This window comes from Camelus ferus, chromosome 2, assembly GCF_009834535.1.
Source record: "Camelus ferus isolate YT-003-E chromosome 2, BCGSAC_Cfer_1.0, whole genome shotgun sequence".
In the NCBI taxonomy this organism is placed as follows: Eukaryota; Metazoa; Chordata; class Mammalia; order Artiodactyla; family Camelidae; genus Camelus; species Camelus ferus.
The window spans coordinates 49441962-49458194 of NC_045697.1; the positions used below are offsets into that span (position 1 = coordinate 49441962).

The 16233-nt window shown below is 39.4% G+C and overlaps 1 protein-coding gene across 2 annotated transcripts in view; it reads left to right on the forward strand.

Moving 5' to 3' along the window:
* PPEF2 (protein phosphatase with EF-hand domain 2) overlaps positions 1 to 10699 on the forward strand; it is a 41396-nt gene extending 30697 nt beyond the window's left edge. For both annotated transcript variants that reach the window (XM_006176321.3, XM_032457830.1), the window contains 6 exons: positions 828 to 1013; positions 2125 to 2267; positions 4991 to 5097; positions 6036 to 6199; positions 6950 to 7037; positions 10091 to 10699. In XM_006176321.3, the coding sequence (XP_006176383.1) occupies positions 828 to 1013; positions 2125 to 2267; positions 4991 to 5097; positions 6036 to 6199; positions 6950 to 7037; positions 10091 to 10344 (942 nt within the window). In that variant the 3' untranslated portion in view covers positions 10345 to 10699. The remainder of the gene's footprint in view (positions 1 to 827; positions 1014 to 2124; positions 2268 to 4990; positions 5098 to 6035; positions 6200 to 6949; positions 7038 to 10090) is intronic.
* Positions 10700 to 16233: the final 5534 nt, after the last annotated feature.

The window sequence follows — 16233 nt, forward strand, 5'->3', positions numbered from 1 at the left end:
TGATTGGATGGGGAGGGTGGTGAGGAAGGACGAGTCACAGCTGACTGAGGGTAGAAACCTCCGTCAAGAGAGATGGTGAGTTAGGTTACATGCTCCCTGAATTATCCATCTGGACTTCAACATCAACTGAGAATTGAAATTTTACAATGCAAGTCTCTCCTTTTGCAAACTATGACTCAATAATAATGTGCTGGTATTTATAAATCAAATGTAGTTGTTTTCTTAAACAAATACATCCAATTATTTTATGTGTGTTGAACAAGACTGGCTGTCAGTGTTGTAACAATAGGGTAGAATCTGCTTTGCTAGGAAAATGGCTCAGCTCTTCTGCAAATTCTTTAAAATTTTTGGAAATTATTTTAAGAAATAAAATACTCAGATGCACTTTCCCAGGACCACATCTGGGACCTTGTGATGCTGCATGAGAGACTGTTTTGCCAGCCCCAGGACTTCTGCCTTCTCTTTGGGGCAAATGTCCAGGAGCCTGGAGCACAGGCTGACTGAAGGTTACTGGCTGTGATCAAAGCTTCTACCAGAGCTGCTCCCTTTTTGTCTGTTTTATGTGTTGAGCCTTCACAAATGATTTATTTTCAAGGCAGTGGCACATATTTGTCAAACAATGTGCACAGACACTCACTTTGTAATAAAAGAGCCTAGAACCTCAGGGTTCCAAAATATAAATGTATGTCAAATATTGATGGCATGGAAAGTTATTCACTTATTTTTATTCAAATAGTTTCCTCTTCTCCTCTTTTTCCTCTTTCCATAAGAGTCACTCTGACTGTCTGTCTAGTTTCTAGGAAGGAACCCTGTCTTGGTCTCTACAGGTGGTGGATATACTGTGGAGTGACCCCATGGCTCAGGAGGGCTGCAAAGCCAACACTGTCCGAGGGGGAGGCTGTTATTTTGGGCCTAACGTGACAGAACGGCTGCTACAGAAATACAGTCTGCAATTCCTGATCCGCTCACACGAGTGCAAACCCGAAGGCTACGAATTCTGCCACAACCGCAAGGTGGGTGGATGCCGGCCGCAGCACAAGTGCGGTCCCAACAGCCCCTCCCAGGTGTGGACGGATGAGCTAAGGCTCTCGGCTCCTCACGATCAGCTGTGCCTTGTGTTTCCTAACCCACTTGCTCAAAGCAACTAGACCCTTTCCAGTCATTTATCCTTGACTTTGGTAGCCTCTTTAAAACTTAAAATTTGATTGAGGCCACCGTTTACCAATACCCTGAGAGGAAAGTAAGGGGCAGATAGGGTCCCGCTTCATGGATGGACACAGCCCTGTGTTTTCCCAGCCACATGTCTATTCTTTGTCACATTGCTTACTGTCACGTGTCTCAAACTACACTGCAGGATCACAGGATCTCTGCACTCTGCCCCAGGCAGGGACTCAGATCACTTGTCTTCTCAGGAGCCCAGTTAACATCCTGACTAAGTCTTTGGGCATCTCCAAACCCTACACTGTTTGTTTAGCCTAATGCCTCTAGGATGAAAGTATTCCCAAGAATACTAACTCTACAGGAGAATTACAGGTCTCCATGCAGGGAAAAAAGCTTGAGATCAACCAGTGCAAGAAATGTTTAACAGGAATGTTAAACAGTTGTATAAGTTTCTTTACTGCAGGGCTTCTGAGAACCTTTAATTTCCTGTATTCACTGTAAATCTCCAAGAAGAGACACAGTGTCCAGCTTTTCCCAATTGTATGGACAATGGAAACTTTATCATGGAGCATCTGAGGAGGCACAACACTCCGTAGGAACTCTGCCTGGAGGCTTCACCCCAGCTTTAATAATTGATCTGCCTGCTAGTTGTAATGACCATCCCAGTGTATCAGACCCAGCTTGCTTCTGAGTTGAACCAAATGAAGAGTTTTCTATCACTCCCTGCTATTTTTCCTGGCGATAAAGATGTGAAGAAAACGTGTTGTGGATGTCCTAATTCAAGGTTTTACTACTTGAGTCACAATTCCTGCCCTACTAGCATTAATGACTAAATAAACAAACAAACATAGATGAGGTCAAGAAGGAACAGCCACCCCCAAAACTGGGTTGGGCCCTACTGGATTGAGGATGAAGAGTTCTTCACTGAACCTGAATGCCTGTCTCTCTTCTGTTTTGGTTTAGGTGTTAACCATCTTTTCTGCCTCCAACTACTATGAAGTTGGCAGTAACAGAGGAGCCTATGTCAAACTGGGGCCAGCTTTGACCCCACACATCGTGCAGTTTCAAGCTAACAAGGCGACTCACAAGCTCACCATGAGGCAGAGGCAAGACTTTTCAATGAATGATTTTCAGGAAAAAAAAAAACAGAATTATAGTGTTGGTGGAAGATTTGAAGCTCAAATGTCATTACATTTATCCAGATTCTAAGTCAGTATTCAAAACTTAGCTATGTCAGCAGTAGGATCTAGAATAGACATTATAACAGGGGCTCCTCTTTCTTCTCCGTACGCTCTCAAATCTCTACCCATCCATCCTCAATGGAAGTGACAGAAATTATTAGCAGAGGGTATGTCTTGGGTAAAGTCCACATAACAGGCTACTGAGTCTTTTCAGGGTCACTCTTCTGTTTTCTCTCATCAGACAGACAAGGCTTTTTTCACTATCTGGGGACTTGGCAGATGGATTTCAGTGCATACATTTGTTAACAATGCTCCTTTCTTTCTGGGAAGGAAGCATATACTATTACTAAATGGCTTCTGTTGAGATGATTATGAGCTCTAACTTTCCTTGAGAGTTTACCACACACAAAGTGTTACTATAAAGAATTTATATATTGTTTCACTTGAATTTATGAAATACACAGTGTTACTAAATAAGTTTTACAGATGAGATCATTAAGGAGCAAAGGTTAAATCCACTGGCCACTGGTCACACAGCTAATAAGCTGTGAATGTGAGCCTTGACCCAGGCAGTCTTATTTCAGAACTCACATACTTAGCAACTCTGCAGTACTGCCTCCCACTGAGAAGGTGGCCCCAGAGTATATAAACTGCTAAAAGATACAGTTGTTGTGCTGCTGAACAAACTCCTTTAATTATCAAACGCAATTAGAAATCAAAACAAAGTTAGCATAAATCTAGTGGAAAAAGTATTTAGCATCTGTCTTGTGTGAGTGCTGTAAGAGTGCATTATTTTAAATCACTCAAGTTATTAAACACTCAAGTTAATACACAATCAAGGCTAGCATCACTCAAAAAGAAGTATTATGTGAAAATTTAAACTCATCAAATGATAGTCAAACCTACTATGCAGCAGAATCATCTCTGGCACTTTATAAAAAAATCAGCCATCTGAGCCTCATCCCAGCAAATTAGAGTTAAAATCTTCAGGAGTGGGCCCCAGGCACCTGGAATGCCATTATTCCATGTGACTTAGGTATTGTCACTACAAAAGGAGTCACTCTAGAGAATCCTATAAATAACATGTTTAAATAACATAATTAAAGAGCACTCAGTTTTTTGAAATTCACTTAAAGCAACTACAACATCTTCTGATTTACCCAGAACTCACTTGTCCAACAGCTTCAACTATCTGGACCACAACAGAGAACTTAGAAACAAGCGGGGAAATGTCTCTGACCAACAACAACTGAGGTCTCAATGGCCACAAACTCAAGATCACATGTTTTTCCTAGAGGAACCCTCATTCAGAATCCATTTACTTATGGTTTAAATCCACATCTCAGGATAACAGTGTAGCCATCCTGGAGTCTACCTGTCAAGATTGATTCCTGGCCTCACCCCTTATTAGCTATGTGACATTGGGCTAGTCAGTTACCCTGTACGAGGCACAGCAGTCATACCTACCTCGGTGGTGTTGGAGGATTAGTCAGATGATCCATGCAGAGCTCTGCAATTCCAGTAAGTGCTCAACACGTGCTGCCTGACGTAGGCACAGAGAGCCCTGTGCGTCCAGATGGCTCCCAAGGGCACTGCTGTACTACATCCCTGCGTGATAAACATCAGTGACTACAATTTACCAGAAATGGTTTAAATGCTTTGCCAAACCAGTGGGACTTAACCTTTTTTGGGGGGGGAGAGTCCCATACTTCTTTTAGCCTCTGATAAAACAACAAACTCTCCAGAAAAATCAGAAACATTCCCATACCCATAAAATTTGAGATGAGCTTTGTGCAGCTCACACTTTTCCGGGGGGTAGGGGGGATGTCTATGGAGAATATTATGCTAAGTACCTTAAACTTCAAGGGAAACTTTCATCAAACATGACTGAACTGGGGTGTTTTTGTTGGTTGGGTTGTTTTTTTAAAACTCTTAGCACTGGAAAAGATAGGCTATCTGGTTATCATTTATAGAAGGCTGCTTCCTCTATGAGAACGGACAAAGTATATATTTACCTTTTATCTCTTTTTATCTTCTTGTTCATTCAACTACAGATATTTACTGAACACTTATTTGGGGTCAAGTACTGTGCCCCTCATTACTCTGTTGACTCAGTAAGAATAAGAAAACTAAACTAGTGTTATTTTGTTATTCATAAATCCTGCCTTGTGACTTTTTAACAAAATAATAAATTACAAGAAAAGCATATGATTTTGCTAATACCATTTGTCGAGTGCTTTCTTATGTCCCAGGTGTTCTTCTGAGTACTTTATATGAATTTACTTATTCAATCTTCACAATAATCCTATGGGTGAGGTACCATGTTTATCCCTATTTTGCAGACAGAGAAAATGAAGTACAGCGTAATTAGGTAACGACCACAAAAGTGGTGTTTCTCTAGAACTTCTGCTCTAACCACTATCCTGCCCTGGGAAGGACAGCAGCATCCCCAGACCGGCCCTCTTTGTGCACAACAGGGAAATGCAGGCGAGCACTGGGGGAATGTAAGAGATGGAGCTCCTCCCTCAAAACCTGAGAGCTCTTGGGAAGCTGAGACATTAAGAAAGAGATAGGCAAAATCTGGTGAAAACCCATGACTTTCTTTTACACTAATTTTTTTAAATGCTCCTTTTTGTCTCCTGTCCCAGGATTAGCAGAGTGGAGGCGTCAGCTCTGAGAGCCCTGCGGGAAAAGTTATTTGCCCATTCCTCAGATCTTCTCATTGAATTTAAGAAGCATGACAAAGATAAAACTGGTAAGACTAATCAAGTAAAATATTCATAGAGGAAGGAAGCTGGCCAAAAAATCTCTGTCTTGCATTTGTTAGCAAATAAATATTTAAGGACCAAATGACCAGAAGACTTCTTTGACTACTTCCTCCATTTTATTCAACTTAACATCCTAGTTGTCGTTTCTAAATTTTTAAATTCTAAGCTTTTAACAGAATGTGAACTTGGCTAAATATAAATGAAAATAGTGAAAAAAATGGAGTCAAGGGAAAGGTGACAAGGCCAGAACTAAGCAAAAAGCAATGGGGGGACAAGTTACAAGAGTGGATCCAAGACTAACAAAAGATCAATGATTTGGTTTCTTGTTGTTACGCGTGTACTTATCTGTTCTGCGTTCTATTATCTGAGCTGAAAATTTTGTCTTTTCTCAACTCAATGGAATGTCTAATGGACATTGACTACAATGTAGCCCTATTGAAAAATAGCAGGAACAGTCATAAAGTCATAGCAATATCTTTTCATACACATAAACAACCAATGCTATATATCTCTGTATCAATATAGAGCTATATTATATAATGTTTTATGATATTGTTTACAAGAGTCTTCTGTGACTTCCAATAGTATTACCAGATTTAGCAAACAAAAACAGGATGCCTAATTAAATTTGAATTATAGATAGGCAACAAATAGTTTCTAAATATAAGTATGTCCCATGCAATATTTGGGACACACTTATACTTTTGTGGTCTGTCTGAAATTCAGACCTACTGGGCATCCTGTATTTTATCTGGCAATCCAATTTTCCAAACAACCCTACCATGAGCAACAAAAATAATGACAGTGCCCATTATTTCTGTCACCTACAGATAGTAAGAAGAATGTCAGGATAAAAAGGAATGCGTTCTTGGGCACGAAACCAAATTTATACATGACAAGTCAACAAGTGAGCTCTTTCCTGCAGGTTTAGTCACCTTGAGTGACTGGGCAGCAGCTGTGGAGTCTGTGTTGCATCTGGGACTGCCATGGCGGATGCTGCGGCCGCAGCTGGTGAACAGCCAAACAGATAACATGCTGGAGTACAAGTCCTGGCTGGAGAACTTGGCCAAAGAAAAATTGAGCCATGAGGTAATGGTATGAAAATGGTGGTCGAGAGCATATTATGGGCCTTCAAGCCCCTTATGAGAACTTCGAATCAGAAACAGCCAAATATTGAGAATCCCAAAGGGGAGATAAATGAGAAAAGGGAACAACTGTTTGTTGAATTTCTACGTATCAAATTTTGTGTTAAGTGATTTACATATGTTGCCTCTGTTGACCCACAAAACCACCCAAAGAGGTAGGTTGTAATCAGCACCAGTATACCTGTGAGAACACTGCTCACAGGGGTTAAGTAACCTGCCTAGGATAATAGAGTTTCTAAATTATAGAACCTAGGACTCAAACCCAGGTCTGTCTGACTTCTTTGATGCAGTGCTGCTTCCCCCATTCAAAAAGGTATTTGTTCAAAAATACTTATGTGTAATGTATGTGAGAACTTGGGTTATGTACTTTAAAAAAAAAAAACAACAAACTGCTTTATTGCAATATAATTCATATATATCATGCAACTCATCCATTTAAAGTGTAAAGTTTGATGGTTTTTAGTATATTTGCAGATATGTGTAACCACCACCATGGTCAATTTTAGAACGTTTCATCATGGGGTAGGTGCTTCTTAAACTGCTAGATTATTTAGTAGGCTGGAGGGAGTTGGGGTGAGGGATCATAAAACATCTTCAGGTTCTTTCAGGAGTCTTATTGTCAGGGTTGATTTTATGTTAATTATATATTGAGAAGCCTAAACATAAAAGAAGGAATAAGAATTTTTTCTTGCAGAACATACAGTCAAGTTTGCTGGAAACACTGTATCGAAACCGATCCAACCTGGAGACCATTTTTAGGATCATAGACAGTGATCATTCAGGTAAAGGCACTCCTTATCCTGTCACTTCTGACACATAGCAAGTATTTTACTTCCCACCCTTTGGTCTCCTCCCTTATTATTTTGCTCTCTACTCAAGCAAAATTATTGGCAATGCTCATAAATGGCAGAAACTAGAAAATTACTTGAGCAACATGAATTTTTCGTATAGAAAGGGGTTGGCAGAGAAGACTGAAGACCAACTGAATGAGGAAGATAAACTTCTTACAGGAAGAACTATTAGATGTGCTATCCCTTACAGTTCTATCAAAGATAGCCACAAAGTAATGAAGAGTGTCCAGAACAGGAAGGCTTTTGCAATTCTCATTCCCAAAGTATTATTTTAAAAAATTTTATAGGCACATGAAAAGATGCTTAGTTATCAGAGAAAAGATTGCTAATTATCAGAGAAATGTAAGTCAAAATATCACTTCACACCAGAATGGCCATCATTAAAAGTCCTCAAATAATAAATGCTGGAGAGGATGTGGAAAAAAAGGGACCCTCCTACACTGTTGGTGGGAATATAAATTGGTGCAGCCACTATGGAAAACAGTATGGAGATTTTTTTTTAAACTGAAAAATAGAGTTATTGTATGATCCAGTAATCCCAGTCCTGGGCATACATACAGAGGGAACTCTAATTCAAAAAGATACATATACCCCAATGCTCATAGCAGCACTATTTACAATAGCCAAGACATGGAAATGTCCACTGATGAATTACTGGATGAAGAAGATGTGAGATATATATATAATGGAATACTACTCAGCCATAAAAAATAATTAAATAATGCCATTTGCAGCAATATGGATGGACCTAAGTAAAGTAAGTCAGAGAAAGACAAATAGATGATATCACTTATTTGTGGAATCCAAAAAAAAAAATGACACAAATGAACTTATTTATAAAACAGACTCATAGACATAGAAAACAAACTTGTGGTTACCAAAGGGGAAAGGAGGGGGAGGAATAAATTAGGAGTTTGGAATTTGCTGATACTAGGTGCTATATATAAAATAGATAAACAACAAGATCCTACTGTATAGCACAGGGAACTATATTCAATATCTTGCAATAATGTATAATGAAAAAGAATATGAAAGAAAATATATATGTATATATATATAATGAACTGTACACTATGCTGTACACAAGAAACCAACACATTGTAAACCAACTATACTTCAATAAATTTTTTTTTAATTTTTAAATAATTATAGATTCACAAAGAGTTACCAAAAAATGTACAAGGAGGTCCTGTATACCCTCACCCTATTTCTTTAGTGGTCCAGAGGCCTTTTCAAATATTATTACTTTTTTTGAGATATAATTCACATACCATATAATTTACCCATTTAAAATGTGCTGCTCTGTGCTTTTATAGTATATTCACAAGCCTGTGTAACTGTTATCGTCATCTAATTTTAGAACATTTTCATCACCCTAAAAAGAAACCCATACCCATTAGCAGTCACTCCCCCTTCTCATTTCCTTCTCTGTCAATCCCTGGCAACCATTAATTTGCTTTCTGTTTCTACGAATTTGCCTATTCTGGACATTTCATACAAATAGTTTGATACATGGCTTTTGGGATCCAGATTCTTTCATTTAGTATGTTTTCAAGGTTCATCCATGTTACAGCATGTGTCAGTTTTCAAAATTTCTTTTTATAGCTGGATAATATTCCATTATATGGATATATCACATTTTGTTTATCCATTCATCAGTTGATAGACATTTGGATTATTTCCACTTTTTGGCTATAATGAATAATGTCACTATGAACATTCATATACAACTTTGTGTGTAAACATATGTTTTCAGTTCTCTTGGATGTATTCCCAGGAGTGCAACTGCTAGACCACATGGTAAAATTAAGTTTAACTTTTAGGGGGGCTGCCAAACTGTTTTCCACAGTGGCTATATCATTTTACATTCCTACTAACAATGTATGAGGGTTCCAACTTCTCCACATCCTCACCAACATTTGTTATTTTCCATTAAAAAAACTTTTATAGCCATTCTACTGGGTGTGAAATATCTTTTAATAGTTTTGCTTTGCATTTCCTTAGAAACTAATGATGTTGAGCATCTTTTCTTGTGCTTATTGAACTTTGCGTATCTTCCTTGGAGAAATGTCTATTCAAATCCTTTATCCATCTTTTAATTGGGTTGTCTTTTTATTGTTGAGTTGTTTTTTAAGATATATTCTAGATATTAAGCCATTATCAGATATATGATTTGCAAATATTTTCTCTGATTTTATGGGTCATCTTTTCACTTTGTTGGTAGTGTCGTCTGATACAAAAAAGTTCTTAATTTTAAAAAAGTCCAATTTTTTTTCTTTTGTTGTTTGTGCTTCTGTTGTCATATCTAAGAAAATGTTACGTAACTGAAGGTCACAAAGATTTATACCTATGTATTCTAATTGTTTTACAGTTTTGGCTCTTACAGTTGGATCTTTAATCCATTTTGAGTTAATTTTTATTTGTAGTGCAAGGTAGGGGTGTAGCATCATTCTTTAGCATGTAGATATCCAGTTGTCCCCTACCATCTGTTGAAAAATATTATTCTTTCCATTGAATGGTCTTGGAACCCTTGTGAAAAGTCAATTGACCATAGACATATAGGTCAAAGGCTTTTTATAAGCAGAATAAATTAGCATATGTTTGGGATGATTTAATGCAGGGCTTCTCAGCAGTGGCACTGCTGACATTTTGGCTTGAGCAATTCTTTGTTTGGGGGCCCATCCCGTACATTTTAGGATGTTTAGTAGCATCCCTGCCCTTTACCTACTAGATGCCAGTAACACCCTCCCCCCTCCCCCATGACAATCAAAAATGTCTCGAAACATTTACAAACGTCCCTAGAAGAGCAAACTTGCTCCCAGCTGAGGACCACTGGTGATGTAGTGATTTTGCACGATCCTCTTGGGAGTTTAAAGTGGATACTAGGCCCTGGGTGTCTTTGTTTGCAACCAGGTGTCCTTGCAAGAATGTCAGAGGAAACGAGCACTGAAAACTAGACTAAGTGACTTGCTCTCTCTGGTAAGGGTTCATCTCACTGGACGAGTTCAGGCAGACTTGGAAGCTGTTCAGCTCTCATATGAACATTGACATCACAGATGACTGCATCTGCGACCTTGCCCGGAGCATTGACTTCAACAAGGATGGCCACATTGACATCAATGAGTTCCTGGAGGCCTTCCGCCTTGTGGAGCAGTCCTGTTCAGAGGGCGATGCCTCAGACTGCCCACGAACCACAAACACCAACAGCAGTGCCTGCAGCAGCCCAGGCGCACACTAAGGCCAGCCTGGTCTCCATCGCCCGAGGTGCCTCATGAGCAGTGCTGAGCTCGTTGCTAGAACAGTTCTCTTATTCTCCAGAAACTGTGGAACTTTATGCTGTGGCTTTGCCTACCAACATGCATCAGAATCACCTGTATTCTTGGGGTGGAGGGTGAAGTTAGAGTGTGTGTGTATGTATTTTAAATATGTAGGTGCCCTAGCCCCATTTCAGAATTTTCACAAGGTAGGACCGAGATGTAAGTATTTTTAAATTCTCAAGTCTATCCCAGTTAAGAACCACTGATAATTCAACTCCTTCATTGTTTTCATTATAAAAACAATAAATAAAAGATATGCAATGTCTTATTGGCAAAAGAAAGTTATGAAAAATTATTTGTGTAACCCCATGACCCAAACGTATGGATTCTTCTCATTATTTACTTTTTCTTGTTGTAACTATAATGCTTATGTAATCTAATGTTCTGCTTTTATTTTATAAGTTCACATCTGTGTTGCTACATAGTCTTCATGATTATGCATTTAAAGGCTGCGTAATTTCAAATGGATGCAGTATAATCTATGCAGCCATTCTCCTAGTGTTAAACATGTGTCTTGTTTCCGGTTTTTCATTATTATATATATATATATCATATATATATTATATTATATTCAACACTGTGGTTAATAGCTTTGTGCAGATAGCCTGTTTCCTAAAAATCATTTGAATTTATACATTTTCACAGGCTAGAGCCCCAAGACTGGGATTACTTTGTCAAAGGGAGTCTTATTAGTCCATAAAAAGGTTTACTGTAAGGAATTGGCTCACGTGGTTGCAGAGGCTGAGAAGTTCCACGATCTGCAGTCAGCAGGTTGGAAACCCAGGAGAGCTGACGGTTGATTCTGGTCAGTCAGAGTCTGAAGGTGAGAGAAGACAGATGTCCCAGCTTAAAGGCGCTCAAGCAAAGATAAGGAGTCTTTTCCTTACTCAGCATTTTATTCTTTTCAGGACTTCAGTGAATTGGGTGAGGCCCACCCACACTGGGGAGGGCCATCTGCTTTACTCAGTCTGCTGATTGCAGTGTTAATCTCATCCACAAACACCCTCACAGACACACCCAGAAATAATGTTTTACCAAATATCTTGGCACCCCACGGCCGAGTGGATGTGTAACATTAATCGCCACAGATGTGAACGTCTGACAGGTTGCTTTTCAGGACTGAGCACACTAGTTTCCCCATAAACTCATGAGCTCAGAGTGCAGTCATTTCTAAGTTTTGCTAACAGTGAATGATAGTGCCTCCATGCTATTTTATATGCATTTCTTTGGTTGGTATCTCCCCTACCTCATTTTATTTGTACAGGAAATTGAAGTCCAGCTGGATATGTGACCTAGTTAATGCCATGGCCAAGACCAGAACCCCTGATCCCTGGCTCCATCCAGTGTCCTTTCCAGTTTTCCAGGACAATATTATCTGTTTGGTTTGATTATAAACAATCCCTGGTTTATATGCCGTCATTTGTTTGGGAAACAGACCCTAAGGTGACCCCTACCCCAGTGATGTCTCACCTCCTGGTGTTCCCGCCTTTGCCTGATTCCCGTCTCCACAAGTGCTGGCAGGACCTGTGACTTGCTTTTGATCAACAGAATATGGCAAAGGTGATGGGGTGTTTGTCCTGTAACTATATGATGCTATATAAAATTCCACGTTAGTAGACTGGAGCAGGAGATTCTCCTTGTTGGCTTGTGGAAACATGCAGCCACATTGAGGGAACCCACATGACAAGGAACTTTGGGTGGCCTGTAGGATCTGCAGATGGCTTCCAACTGATGGCTACAAAAATCCAAAGCCTCCAATCATACGAGGAAATAAATTTTGCCGACATTCTGAATAAGCTTGGAAGCAGATTCTTCCAGATGTAGTGGAGCCTCCAGATGAGAATGCAGCCTGGCCAACACCTTGACTGCAGGCTTGTGAGACCCTGAGCTGAGGCTCCTGTAAAGCTGTGCCCAGACTCTTGAAACACAAAAACTACAAAAGTCCTTGGCTTGTCAATTCAGGATTGGATGGCTGTCGTGGAGCTTGGTGGGTCAATGGCTAAACTCCGAGTTCCTTTCTTGAGTCTAGATGGCACAGCCACAGATTCACATCAGGCCATTCTTCTGCTTGCTTTAACCAGTTTTCTGGGAAGTAGTTGCTTTGGCTCTTATTTCTTCTGGGCCCTCGCCGTTTGCTGTTATACACCCTTTAGGCTCTGTGTCCTGCAGTAGGCGACTCCTATGTATACACTCAAGACTTTGAGAAAATTTCCTTTATCAATTACCATAGGGATTGGCTTCAAGGGGGTTTTAATTTAAAAAGAGTTTTTTAATTGGTCTAGAAAGAAACAGCAAAATCATGCGTCTAATCCAGTGATTTAGCCTTAACTGCTCATTAAAATCATCTGGGATATTTGAAAACAGGATGTCTGTGGCCCCATTCCAGACCAATTAAATCAAAATCTCTGAGTAAGAGGCCATGCTATTGGAGCGTTTTAAGTGTGCCCCAGGTGATTCTAAAGTGCAGCCAGGCTCCAGGACTGCTTATCTAGTTGGTTTACCCTGCAATAGCGAAGGGGGGTTATTTGGTAAGACATTAACTGCTATTTGCACTGGGATAACTGTAAATATGAGAGGCCAATTCAGAAACCTCACACTTTTAGATTTAGATGAGGACATTGCCAAATACCCCCAAATTTTAGTGTTAACAGACACAAGAAAGCCTGATGTAATCAGATTAAACACACATACTTCTCCACTTGGATATTTAATGGGCATCTCAAAACTTAACATTTCCAAGATAAACTCCTTATATTCCCCCCACCCCGAATCTAGTCCTCTTGTGAGCCTTCCTATCTGATTACATATCAGTTTCATCCTACCAGTTTCCTTATGCAAAACACAAAACAAAACAAAACAAACTTCTTTTTCTTGTTTTCTACATCCGATTCTTCAACATATCTTGACTCTACCTTCAAAACACATCCAGAATTGGACCCCTTCTTACTCCTGCATTGCTACCTCCCTAGTCTAAGCCATGTTATTTCTCACCTTTACTTATATTGCAGTGATTCTCAAAGTTTTCAATCACAGGACTCTTTTACACTGTTAAAAATTACTGAAGATCTCAAAGAGCTTTTGCTTATGTGGGCTATCTCCATTGATGTTTACTGTATTAGAAATTGAAACTGGGATATATTTCAGATATTTATTAATCACTTTAAAATAAAAACTATACTTATTATGTTAACAAATATTTTTAAACTTTTTATTTTGCAATAATTGTAGACTCACAAGAAGTTGAAAATAATCCAGAGAGACCCCATGTTTCCATCATCCAGCGTCCCCAGTGGTGACATCTTACTTAACCACAGTACGTCATCAAAACCAAAATGATAATGACATATTTTAAAGATTAACTATATATCCCCAAACAAAAATTAGTGAAGAGTGGCATTGTTTTACATATTTGCAAATCTCTTTAATTTCTGACTCAATAAAAGACAGCTGAATTCTCATATCTGCTTCTGCAGTCAATCTGCTATGATGGTTTGTTGGCTAAAGTATATAAAAAAGTCCAGCCTCATGTAGTTGGAAAAGAATGTATTTTAATAGCCTTTTCAGATAATTGTGGATATTCTTCTTTGATATAGTATACCCAAACTTGATAAATGGTAATTCTTAAAGGTTAGTAGAAATAGGGAAATTGAAACCAAATCAATAAACTTTTCATGCTCTCAATACCATACTGACAAAGACCACGAGGAACACACCTATAACTGAACAAAGCTAGGTTTGCTGAATGTTCCAGCCCAGCCAATGGCAACTGCGCCTGATAACACATGGAACAGAAGAATCACTCAGCTGAGCCCAGTTAACCCACAGAATTGCAAAATATAGTAAGTATTGTTGTTTTAAAACATTAACTTTTGGGATAATTGGTTATCCAGCAATAGATAACCCAAGACACTGACAATCCGAGGAGTTCGAGTTTAGCTGTGTTAATTAACAAAGGATAGTTTCAGGAAGGGCTCACGCTTCCCAGGAGCACTGTTTTCTAAGAATATACTAACAGTCCTTTTCTGTTTGGGGATTTTTGACATGTCTTCAAGATATATACAAGTATTTTGTGGGGGAAGTTGTTTGTTTTTTTAAAACAATTACTACTGCTGCTGGACATAGAACTCATGTGCAGGTGTAATTAGGACTCCATAAATCTCTAACAATTATTGCTTTAAATTATTTCTGTAGAACTCAAAACCTTTTATCTGTATTTTAATGATTAAAATAAAGGCATACATTTCTTAATCTCCGGGTTAGTGTTTTGAAATATTTCCCAATCACAGACATTAGACACTAAGTAAACCTCAAAGCCGCTTCACAGGCAGGCATCTGCTAGAATGCTCCAGGCTGGGGGTCACTGTTCCTGGAGGCAGCCTGGTTCATTTTCAGAGAGAAATACATGTTAGAAAGTTTTCCCTTGTAGGTGTGTTGAGAATCTGGGGCTAATTAACCCAAAAAACAGAAACACAGTATTTTCTTGACAGAATCCTCATCTTAGTCTGAAACTAAAGGAAGCAGAGCCAAGTCTCTCTATTACTGACAGATTACAAACCATGTAATTTTTATCCCAGATGAAGATAATTTTAGGAGTGCATTTTTGGTAAACAGATTCGATTTGTTATTATTATTTTTTTTAATTTTAAACTGTTTAAAGTGTACTCAATTGGGTTTTTTCTTTTTTACTAAAATTGTTTTTATGATATGTATTTATGGCAAAGGATATTGATTTTCCAATTACAGCATTGAGGTAATGTTTTCTTTTAAAATAAAAGCATCCAGAGTTTGAGAAACATTGGCCTCACAGACAGTCCAATCTGTACCCACCTCTGCAGTCTCAAATCTGAGCTTCTTCTCAAACTCTCTCTAGCTACTTGGATCTTCCTGTGGTCCCCCAGATATACCCTACCTTTTGAGACAAAAGGGAAGAGGGCAGGGCACAACCATTAAAAGAAAGACACAGCAATTGAAGATATGACATACACTGGTTAGAACCAACTCAGCCAAAGATGGGAGAGGATTTGACTTCCAATGGACCTTGAGCCTCACAGCACACCCTCAGGCACTGAGACAGTTCAAAGGCTGGCCATAAAAGGCCAAAAAGTGGGTGGTGGCCCAATTCCTGGAAATCCCCACTCTTTCCCCAACACAGTTGGAATAGTCTTCCTACTTATTAGATATGAAATTACCCACCCTTGAAAACTAACCACCCCCACACCTCGTGGCCAGCCTCACTTTCAAAGATGTAACCCTATGCTCTGGGGCCACCCCTCTTGCCCTCTGAGACAGCCCATACTCTGCCTACGGAGTGTGTATCTCCCTGAATAAATTTGCTTTCATTTTACTATGGCTCGATCTTGAATTCCTTCCTGTGCGAGACAAGAACCTATTCTCCAGCAACACTTTCACATAGTTTCCTGATCTTGAATTGCACACACACCACCTACCCCTCTCCACCTTTGGCCTAGCCTCATTCTTCAAGATCAAGCTCAAGTGCCTTCTCTGTGCAGCCTTCCAGCGACCCATCCCCTCCTCAACCCCTTCTTTGGGCCACCAATCTGCCTTGGGTTCTTTCCACTGGAGCCTGACTCACACACTCATGGTGACTGGCTTACATGCCAGCCCCATGGGCTCCCTAATAACACAGGCAGGTTTTATGTCCTCTTCACCATTGTGACTCAAGCAACCGGCCAGGCACACAACAGGCACTCCACAAATGTAATTTGAGTTAATGAATATTCATAAAGGTCAAACATTTTTCCTTGTTTCTAGGTTAGAATCCACTAGTTTATAAAGTCAGCATCAAATAT